Raw genomic sequence first — 11,015 nt, forward strand, 5'->3', positions numbered from 1 at the left:
AAAGCAGAAAAAAACGCATCCTTCATTTCTTCCATTTTCATTATTTTCTTTCAGCAATCTACATTTCTTTGAATAAAATACTGTGGCTATATATGAAACCAGCCTAATACCACCGGAGGAACGACCCTAATACCACGCCATTTGGTTACTTCAAAGTGCATATGCAGAATTCAATGCTATTGCTAATACCATAGTAATTTTGAGGTACTTTTTATGCCATTTATTTGATTCGAGGCTGCCATGGAGGCTGCACGCGGGCGGCGCTAATAGTTTCCGTAGATCAGATCGCGATAGAGCGAAGAAGAAGAAGAGCGTGAGCGCGTGTGATTGGTCGAGGCTCTCGCGAACGGCTACAGGAAGTGATTGTGTGCTTGGGGACGTCAACACTTTTCCTCGAGCACCTCTGACCATTCCGACCGCATTCACCGCATATGTGAGCTGTTTCATGGAGCAGCGGTGGGGAAATCATCATCAAGCTCTGTAATCAATACAGATCGAGCGGATCGTGTGAGTTTGTGGGCAGAATTAAGTTCATGTTCGATGAAGATGATGATGATGGCAGCAGCAGGCAATGAAAGTCCAAACAAAAGCACTGAGGATAAAACATCATCCCGCAGACAGAATGAAGGTAAAACAACAACAACAACAAATTAAATTTCATTCAATTTCATCTTCAGTATGCTATCTCTCTGATTCAAACACCTGCCTGTTTAAGGACTCTGCTTTGCCTGTCAGATCAAGTGCAATGAAGTATGAAAATGTATCATGGACTCCATAGTTACCCACCCAAATTCCATGGTTACCACAGCCTACTATAATATCATTACCATGTGTTTTGGACATACACCATTGCAGTGTTTGAAGTTCAATGTAAATAACATGGACCATGGTATCTGAATATAGGACAATGATATTGCTGTTTGATACTATCACTTACAAAAGCGTACCAGTATCTTGGAGGATGTACATGAGTATGACAATCATCCAGGAATTTTACAAAGTGCCTTGGTATTACCATCTGATATCACTGTAACATGGTAGTACTGACACAGTATTTATTAGCGTAAGAATATGGTAGAGACCAAATAATGAAAAATCAAGATCAAAATACAACAGGGTTTGTCATCTCTCTCCTTTTTAGCCATCTGATGAATGAATTATAAAATCACAAAGGCAAACAATATCTGTTTTTGTTTTGTTTGATTAAAAACAAAAATATAATCACTCCCAAATTACTTTGAGAGTGTTGCACATTTGTTGCACTGCAATAAAGAAATATAGTTTCATGAACAAACATTAAATAATTAAAGTTAGTTAATGCATTTGGTATCATGAACTAACAGTTCTAACGAACAGTTTGGCAGAAGGTGTGTGTTATACGTCAGTCTGTCTGGATGTATGACATTCATACAAACACTGAAAACTGGCGAAACAGGATCCCTTTTCACAGTTCCTGTTTGTCATGTCTATAGAAACCTGAGCTTTTTTGTGATTCTCTCTGAGATAACAATCATAAAGGGGTTAATTTTTTTGTATTTCCATTTTGCCTTTATTTCTGTCTTTCATCTTGTCTTCTCACATTTTAATCCAATTTTAGTTAGATGGCCATTTGGTACCCAGTAATGTGTCAGTGAACTGCATTAATATGTTTCCACATGCAGTGGTGTGAATGAATGAAGTGTCTGTAAGCAGGGTGTTGGCACCGGATTGAGCAAACATTCGCCCATGTTGACGTGTATAGGTGTGTCCTAACTGAAAATACAAGCAAAACATTGACTAGCTGCATTTAGAAAAGTGAAATACTGACGTCAGTGTTCAGATCCGTTCCCAGTTTCAAGCTTTCAGTGAAAAACCTGCTTTTTGTTGACCAAAATATTCTCGTGCTTGTCTCTTGCAGTGAACAAGAAGTTGAAGTACATCAGTTTGGCAATTCTGGTGATCCAGAATGCATCGCTCATCCTCAGCATCCGCTACGTGCGGACGTTGCCGGGCGATCGTTTCTTCACCACATCAGCCGTAGTGATGGCAGAAGTTCTTAAAGTCTCCACCTGTCTGGTCATCATCGTGATACAGAAGAGAGGTGCGTTCACTGGAGTTGTGGCCTGTTACGGTGCAGCCGTACATGTGTATAATATGTCTTAAAGGGATTGTTCACCCTAAAATGACAACTCTCTCGTTTACTCACCCTCATGTCGCTCCAAACCCGTTCATCTTCGAAACACAAATGAAGATATTTTTAATGAAATCTGAGAGATCCTTCCATTGACAACTACAAAAAGTTCATAAAGACATTGCAAAACTAATCCATATGAATCGAGCGGTTTAGTGTAAGTTTTCTAAAGAGACTCGATCGCTTTATTATGATGAACAGATTTAGTCAGTGGAGGTACAGAAATCTTTTAGATTTCAGGGGGAGTACAATTGATGACAATTTCTTTCATTTTTGGGCGAACTAACCCTTTAAGTTCAAAGATGGTTTTAATAAGATTAATGTCTTATCTCACAATACTTTTTGTGTTGAGCAATATTTATGTTTATTATTATTTTTTAAAAATGCCATTTTGATATTCTGTTTTATGCAATGACACTCATATCATACATGTTAAGTGTGGCTAAAGTGTCCAAATATTTTTCTGCATATTTTCTGCTTTCTATGATTTTCTTTTAATTTACTTTTATTCAGATGTATTAAATAGATCAAAAGTAAAGGCATTGACAAGGTTAAAAAAAGATTTCGATTTCAAATAAATGCTGTTCTTTTGAACTTTCTATTACGTAATCAAAGAATCCTGGGGGGGAAAAAATCACTGTTTCCACAAAAATATTACTGTTTTTCAACATTGATAATAATCAGAAATGTCACTTGAGCAGTAAATCACTATATTAGAATGATTTTTGAAGGATCATGTGACACTGAAGACTGGAGTAATGATGCTGAAAATTCAGCTTTGCATCACAGGAATAAATTACATTTTAAAATATATTCAAATAGAAACGGTTATTTTAAATTAAAATAATATCACAAAATAAATCAAATAAATTGGTGCCTTGGTGAGCATAAGAGTCTTTCAAAAACATTTTTAAGAAATCTTACTGACCCAAAACTTTTGAATGGTAGTGTATGTATGTAATAACTCTACTAACAAAAAAACTACTACTACTACCACTACTACTATTATTGCAGCAGTGTGTTTGATAACAATGTGTCTCTTTTCTCTCTCTTTTTTTTTAATGCAGGTAATGTGAAGACCTTCGTATGGTTGTTGTATGACTCTATATTCATCCAGTATTCGGACACACTGAAGTTAGCAGTTCCGTCACTCATCTACACTTTACAAAACAACCTGCAGTATGTGGCCATTTCCAATTTACCAGCAGCCACTTTCCAGGTAAGACTTCTCCACAATTTATTTGTGTGTGTGTGTGTGTGTGTGTGTGTGTGTGTGTGTGTGTGTGTGTGTGTGTGTGTGTGTGTGTGTGTGTGTGTGTGTGTGTGTGTGTGTGTGTGTGTGTGTGTGTGTGTGTGTGTGTGTGTGTGTGTGTGTGTGTGTGTGTGTGTGTGTGTGTGTGTGTGTGTGTGTGTGTGTGTGTGTGTGTGTGTGTGTGTGTGTGAAAAATGCTTAGTAAAAACAAGGCTTTCCGTGTAGATTTGAAACTTCCAGAAGGTTGCAATGATATGAAATTCATTTTGTTTTTGTAGGTCACATATCAGCTGAAGATCTTGACCACAGCATTGTTTTCAGTGCTCATGCTGCGGAAGAGTCTGTCTAAAATCCAGTGGATCTCACTAGTGCTGCTGTTCGCCGGTGTGGCGATCGTCCAGGTGGATCAGGAGAGTGGGAAACAGAAGGAGGCTTTGACCGGCATCAACCAGAACTACTTCAAGGGCTTGGTGTCCGTGATCGTCTCGTGCTTGTCCTCCGGGTTTGCCGGCGTTTACTTCGAGAAGATCTTGAAGGGAAGCTCTGCCTCGGTGTGGATGAGAAACATCCAGCTCGGGATCTTCGGGACTCTTTTGGGTCTCCTCGGCATGTGGTGGAACGATGGCGCCGCCATTGCTGATAAAGGCTTCCTGTTCGGATACACTCCCCTTGTGTGGGTCGTCATTTTCAACCAGGCATTCGGCGGCCTTCTGGTGGCTGTTGTCGTAAAATACGCAGACAATATTCTCAAAGGCTTCGCCACCTCTTTTTCCATCATCGTGTCCACGATCACGTCCGTCTACCTCTTCGGCTTCCACGTGGACCTGATATTCACGCTGGGCGCAGGATTGGTCATAGGAGCCGTCTATATGTACAGTCTCCCCAAACCAAACACCAGCACTTCCAGCACCAGCACATCTTCACCCAGCCACAGCAATGGAAGAGACTCGGAGCTGGATGCTTTCCTTCCAAAGTCAGTGCTGGTGAAATGAAATGAGCCACCTTATCTGTGTCCCCTTCCATTAATCGCTCTTTACCTCTCTCGGTGGAAGTCCTAACTCTCTTCTCTTTCTCATTTCTCTCTGCTGCTGTGGGTTTGGGTGCTTTCTGTGAACACGTCTAGGCCAAATGAATTAGTTCAATAATTTGGAAAGCACAAACCAGAGAGACGTAGACTTAGGTTTCACAGTTTTCAGTGTTCGTTTTTTTTAATACCAAAAACAAACAGTGGCATTTTTCACCTGGGATATCTGTCGAAACTCTTTCCCAACATCTTCACCTCCCTTCCCTGTTTGCCTTAAACAGCATTTTCCTGATCTCGGGGGAAGAAGACGTGAAGCAGAGGAACGTTTGAGTGGATTGACTTGAAATCTAATGGAGGAATCTCACAAAACCTGTAACTTCCACTTCAAAATAAAGAGAAACAAATCAAAGCCTATTAAGTGCTAAAACAATTGATTGCATTGTGAAATTTAAGCACATTTAACTTTCAAAATCAACATGAATTAAATTCTCTTTAAAATAAATCAATTAAATAATGTAAATAATATATATTTTTTGCACTTTATGGTAATGCAAATTTTAAAAAGGAATGTGTTTATTTCTTATGAAACCAATGCAAACCAATGCAAAAGTCACAATCTTAATGGTCCACATAACCAGAGACTATTTATATAGAGACATGCCACTTCATCAATCCAAACAACTATATAGGGAAAACCCGTAACGCCAAAGATGGCGGTTGTATGCACATGCCCCGCCCCTCCCGCTGAAAAGCCAATCGTCTGCTTTTAACAGTCAAGCCGGGAAACATTTAACCCTATCGTCTGGTTCCACTGACGCATGCGCACAGTTGAGGTTTGCGACAGCGCAAAATACGTTACTGTTTGAAAAGGCGGCAGATTTGATATGCAGTGTATGTGTGAGTTGTGTAATATCAGACATCAGAAGTCTCCCGCAGATTGGTAGCGGCTCCCTGATATCCGCAAATTAGTTCAAATCTCCCGGAATCTAGAGCGAGCGAGCAAGAGCTCACATACACTGTGCTTCAAACTGTAGCTCGCGCACGACCAAGGGAGAGAACCCTTGCGCATGCGTAGTAAAAGTATAACCTGTGGGGAAAAAGGCCTTTTAAACCTTATTTTGGGGCAAAGTCATCAAACTTTTTCAGCGATTTTTATCATATTTTACTGCTGTTTCTATACATGCAGTTTTTATGTCACGGTGACCAGTGAAACTGCAGTTCTGACTCTCTGCCCATTCATTTAGATAGGAGCCTGGTCTTGTTAGTCCGAAATAGCTGCCCGGAGGCGTTGCCAAGATGGCGACCGAGTGGCATGACTTGCCTAAAAGGACTTTGACATAACGCTAGGCTTAATTTTCTTCACACAAAATATAATTGATCAAGTTCCTCTAATTTCTATTATTGTGATTGTTGGTGTGAAATTTACCCAGGTATCATCTTGACAGGTTTTTGTGAGATTCACCCAAAGCTTCTTCTTCATGCCAAGTTCTTCGCCCCAAATCATTGTCTCGTGTAAATAGAGAAAAAGAAAAATAATGGTTGAGAAAAGCTGTTTGAATGTCTGCCGTGTTTAAAGCATGGCAATACCTCATGGCAACACCTCTAAGGTTTGTAAGAGCTTGTTTCACTCGTATCTGTAGCAGTATTGTGGCATTTGTCGTCTGCGTGTTGAGTTTAGTTTCATACTGGGTGATTTGGGCTGATATAGTAGAGGAATCGGATCAAGGGAAGCTTTGAAATCAGCTTGCAGGGAATAATATAAGTTACATTTTTCTCTGCAAGTCCTTCTTACCCATAATCAATGTATTAAGCGATGCCACCCTTACAGGGCATGCCTGAAAATGAGCACTAATTGAAATTGAGCTCCATTAATGCTATTAAAATGTGTTTTAATGCGCTCGAACTCGAAATATTTGACGGACAATCGCTTAACACATTGTTTCCATGTGGATTCTTGCTTTACCACCCTTGGCATTTTCAGCTCTCAGCTCTTTACTGTTCAGGAAACTGACTAACCTGGTCATTTTCTAACCAAATGGCACCTTAGTGAAAGAAAGCTCTTCTGATTTCTTTGTGTGTGCAAATGTCTGCGTCTCTATGTGAGGGGGACTAGGCTAGTTTTGCTTAACCAACAACTGGTTAATGCTGTGCCTTTCTCAATCAACTTGTGACTGAATGGTAACTATACATACACTGTACATAATATCAAAATAATATCTCCTTTTTATGATGCAAAAAACTCAAGATTTGTGGATTTATCTTATGTTATGTATTGTATAAACAATTTTGTGCACATATTTGATACAAATATGCCAAAACTGTTCTCAGTAAGTCCCCACACCTCAAGAGAACGTCCTGATATATAAATGAATGTTTTATTTCCGTTTTTTTACAGTAGGAAATATGCTCACCAGAGCACATATGGAAATATGGTCAACAGGTGATGGATCATATTGGGGAAATATATTGTTGTGGTTTGGTAAAGAGGCTTTTGTTGCTCTTTAAAAGGGTTTAATATGCATGTCAGAATTCATATAAGCTTAAAAGAACTGGGTTAAGTGCTGTAAAGTAGATTTTAATTCCTCATTGTTTTGGGTGCAGAAGTGTTTGTTTACTTTCTTTGGTGATACTAGTTGCACTAATTTACTCTTTTTTTTTTTCTTTCTTTTTTTTTTGTCAACATGAAATCAGAATTAGCTCCGTTTACTTTATTACATGCTGGTGGTCTTAATGTGCACAAATGATCTGTGCACATTATTTCTGAGAAAGAAATGTTTGTTTTATCTAAATATAAAGTTTTCCCCATCCTCAAAATTGCTTTCTATGGAAGCTTGTTTCCGCCACAGAATAAAAAATAAAAAAGGTAATTGCAACTTTTTATTTCACAATTCTGATTTTTCCCCCCCCTTGAAATTCTGACTTTATAACACGCAATTGGCAGTTTATATCTCGCAATTCTGACAAAAAAGTCAACATGAAACAAGCTTCCATAGCTTTCCTTTTCGCCTGTTGTTAATGTAGAAATGTAATGGATGCTTAACGTTAATGTAATTAACAATACTACAATAACCGCAAATAGAAATTCCCATAAAAACTTCCCATTATATTTAATACCTGCTTTCCTGATGAAACCAATACCTTTGTGATGGTAAAAAGGCTTGCGAATAACGTTTCATGTTGACTTTAATTCACAAATTGTGATGTTACTACTTCCCTTCAGCTCTAAAGTTGATAGTCTAGATCTTAAACCCCATCATCGGTTTGTTTTTCGAGACTTTTTCAGAAACTAATGAGCCGAGAGTGGCCTCAGGCAGCTAAAGCGATTTTGTGTGAGTGTGCGTGCGGTAAAATATGTTACCTAGATATGATTGTGTCTGTGTGCGTGTTTGGGTATGAGAGAATTTACTAAAAGCCATTTTATGACACAAAGTCATGTAAATCTTTCATGTTTGTTTATAAGAGATTATTATGATGGTGATTATACATGATGGCCTTGAAAGATATATCATTATGAATATTAATTAGGGTCACAAAAGATAGAAGAATTTTCAGTGAATCACAAAGAAACAAGTACAATGTGAACTGAAAATATTGTTTTCCTTTGTATGTTCGGCTCATTGGTGGATAGATCTGATTTTAAGAACTTGAGCTGAACGCGAACACGTACAAAAATATGAAACGTTGCACATGTCCAGTTGAGATTTATGTTCAATTTTTGTGTTCTGTGACAACTGTTAACACCTCATCATTGCAGAAAGACTGCACAGATTTCATCATCACAGCTGATAAATCAAGGACGGCCTCTGTTAAGCCCTGACTCTGGCACTATGATCAATATTGTAAATATTAGTCTGTGAAGAGTTGAAGTATGCCCCTGTTGGCTAATTTCTTATAGTGGCCTCTTTCTTGAGGCTGACAATAAACATCGAATAGAGTTTCTGTTTCTTATGAGCTTCAAAATTTTATCTTTCTTGTGTGTGTGCGTGTGTGTATAATCCCAGTGTAGACTTGAGAACTAAGTGAATACATGAAAACATGTAATTATATTTCACCCGAATATTAAAGCAAACACAAATGTTTTTTTGTGCGTGGAAAAATATGAAGACTGTTTTTAGGATTATTTTAATTTTTTTAGTTAAAGCAATGATTTACTGACAATTTCTCCTATACTCTCATTGCTGTGGTTAAGGTAATATATCTGGATTTTCCACTGGGGTTTTTCAGGTTTAGTTACTTTCTAAGTCCCATGTGTTCTTTAGTGATTCTCATTTCTGTAGTTTAGTCATCTTTGCGCTGAAATAATTATGTAATATATACTCTGCATAAATTAAATGCAGTAAAACAAATGCTACCCTGATGCATAAATATTAATAGCCTAGTTAATAAATGAGAATTAGTTGATCATGGACTTCTCATGATTTGCTGATTGAGCTTTTCATACATCAAATGACTTTTCCCCACTTTACCGGTAAAAACTGTTTAAAATAATTTTTTTAAGCATAAAACAGACTTTTTGGGGCACACGCTAAAAAATGTAAACAGAACGGGTTATCAGAGGTGATTTTGCTTTATTTCTGCACAAGCATAACTAATCACTAACTGATCTCTTGCATAATAATGTTAATGCATCCCTTATATATATACACTACCGTTCAAAAGTTTGGGGTCGGTACGATTTTAAATACTTTTAAAAGAATTCTCTTCTGCTAACCATGGCTGCGCTTATTTGATTAAAAATACAACAAAAATCAGTTATAGTATTAAATATTATTCCAGTGTAAATCAGCTGTTTTCTGTGTGAATATATAGTAAAGTGTAATTTATTCCTGTGATCAAAGCTGAATTTTCAGCATCACCAGTGTCAGTGTCTTCAGTGTCAAATGATCCTTCACAAATCAGTATAATATGAGGATTTGATGCTCAAGAAACATTTATTATTATTATCAATGTTGAAACAGTTGTTGGTCTGTCAGTTGTACAGTTTTTTTTTTTTTGGGGGGGGATTCTTTGACGAATAGGAAGTTCAAAAGAACAGCATTTGTTTGAAATAGAATCTTTTGTAACATTATAAATGTCTTTACTGTCACTTTCGATCAAATTAAGTATTGATTTCTTTCCTCCAAAAAATAAAAATAAAATTCTCACTGACCCCAAACTTTTGAACGGTAGTGTATATATATATATATATATATATATATATATATATATATATATATATATATATATATATATATAAACTGCATGGCCAAAGTATGAGAAAACTTGAACATCACATCCATATGTAGTATGTACTTATTGAACTTTCAATTTCATAACCATTGTAGTTAATCAGGCAGTCGTCCTCCCTTGAAGCTTTCATCTTTATGGATTTGCATAAGGCATGTTGTCATGCTGGAACAGAAAACCGCACCATTATATTATTGTATTGTACTTTTATCGATTCTTTGTTCCTGTTAGTAATGGGCGTAGTTCAAATAGCCAAATCGGTTCATTACAAAGGTGTGTCCACATACTTTCAGTCTAGTAATGAGAATTACCAGATACCTTTAAAATATGAGCACAACTCAGATATATATTTCACAAAGGAGCAATGTGAGATCTCTGGGTGTTTACTTCGGCATGGCTGTATGATATTCAAGAATGCATTGCATGTATAAAAACTAGCAAACACAGATAAATATGTATGTATATATAATGTTAAAGTCCACAAACAGTGGAGAAACACATAACACCATAATATTTCTCTGTTTCTCTTTGTTAACTGTACAATTAATGTGTCCTTTCTCTCTCTTTTCTGTTACCATTAGTCCCAAGGCCCCAGGAAAGAAGAAAGGAAATTGACAAAAACATGATACATGAGAAGAGATGATGAGAACACATTGTGCCTACAGGTCCTACACTCCTGCCCTATTTTCCAAAGGAAAAGATGAGGGTTATGTTTCAATTGCCTTATATTAACTCCGTTACAAGTGATCGTACTTCTAAACTACACTGTGCTGATTGACTTTATGAAACCTCATATTTATACTGATACCTCACTATCATAATGTTATGCATTTGATATTGTCATCGATTGAAGGTGTAATATTATATTATATTATTTTTACGTTTTGTATGCTGGAACTGGAAAAGTAGGCTACTTTTTTCAGTGGCCTCATCAAATTGTGAATTCAGAAGCTGCTGCCTTATTATGAAATATTTTCTTTCTTCTTTTATTGTAGTTTTGCTTTTTTTTACTAATAAGTGTTTTGCCATATCGTGTTCATTGGTGCTTTGTGTATTAGTGCCTTTAACATTTCAGCTGTGCTATGAGTTTCAAATATACTTTAAATAATCAAGCACACTTTTCTTTCTCCACAGTGCACTTCAGAAACTCTATTTCATGTTATATTATCATGTTATATATATGCCAAGGAACTTTAGTTCACCTCTTTAGAGTACAAAATCTGCATTTCTGATCTAAACATATCGTGTATGCATATCACCGTGCTGTACAAGTTTTGTTTTAAAAATATCTATTCTAGATTATTATTTTTTATTATTGGCTGAGCAGCAGTAAAATGCAGTGA

At 36.9% G+C, this 11,015-nt stretch overlaps 1 protein-coding gene across 1 annotated transcript; it reads left to right on the top strand.

Moving 5' to 3' along the window:
• Positions 1–340: 340 nt before the first annotated feature.
• On the top strand, positions 341–10,399 carry slc35a2 (solute carrier family 35 member 2). Its single transcript, XM_056265294.1, has 5 exons — positions 341–628; positions 1,898–2,080; positions 3,238–3,389; positions 3,701–4,395; positions 10,254–10,399. Exons 1-5 carry the CDS (start codon positions 541–543, stop codon positions 10,285–10,287), a joined length of 1,152 nt encoding a protein of 383 aa, XP_056121269.1. The 5' UTR covers positions 341–540; the 3' UTR covers positions 10,288–10,399.
• Positions 10,400–11,015: the final 616 nt, after the last annotated feature.

This window comes from Rhinichthys klamathensis, unplaced genomic scaffold, assembly GCF_029890125.1.
Source record: "Rhinichthys klamathensis goyatoka isolate OS25496 unplaced genomic scaffold, OSU_Roscu_1.1 h1tg000231l_1, whole genome shotgun sequence".
Taxonomy (NCBI): Eukaryota; Metazoa; Chordata; class Actinopteri; order Cypriniformes; family Leuciscidae; genus Rhinichthys; species Rhinichthys klamathensis.

Excerpts from the sequence above, each read along its gene's own strand:
- slc35a2 (XM_056265294.1), top strand. The coding sequence starts at position 541 with ATGAAGATGATGATGATGGCAGCAGCAGGCAATGAAAGTCCAAACAAA. Across the intron at positions 2,081-3,237 it reads CATCGTGATACAGAAGAGAG|GTAATGTGAAGACCTTCGTA; the intron begins GTGCGTTCACTG and ends TTTTTAATGCAG. Across the intron at positions 4,396-10,253 it reads CTGGATGCTTTCCTTCCAAA|TCCCAAGGCCCCAGGAAAGA; the intron begins GTCAGTGCTGGT and ends TGTTACCATTAG.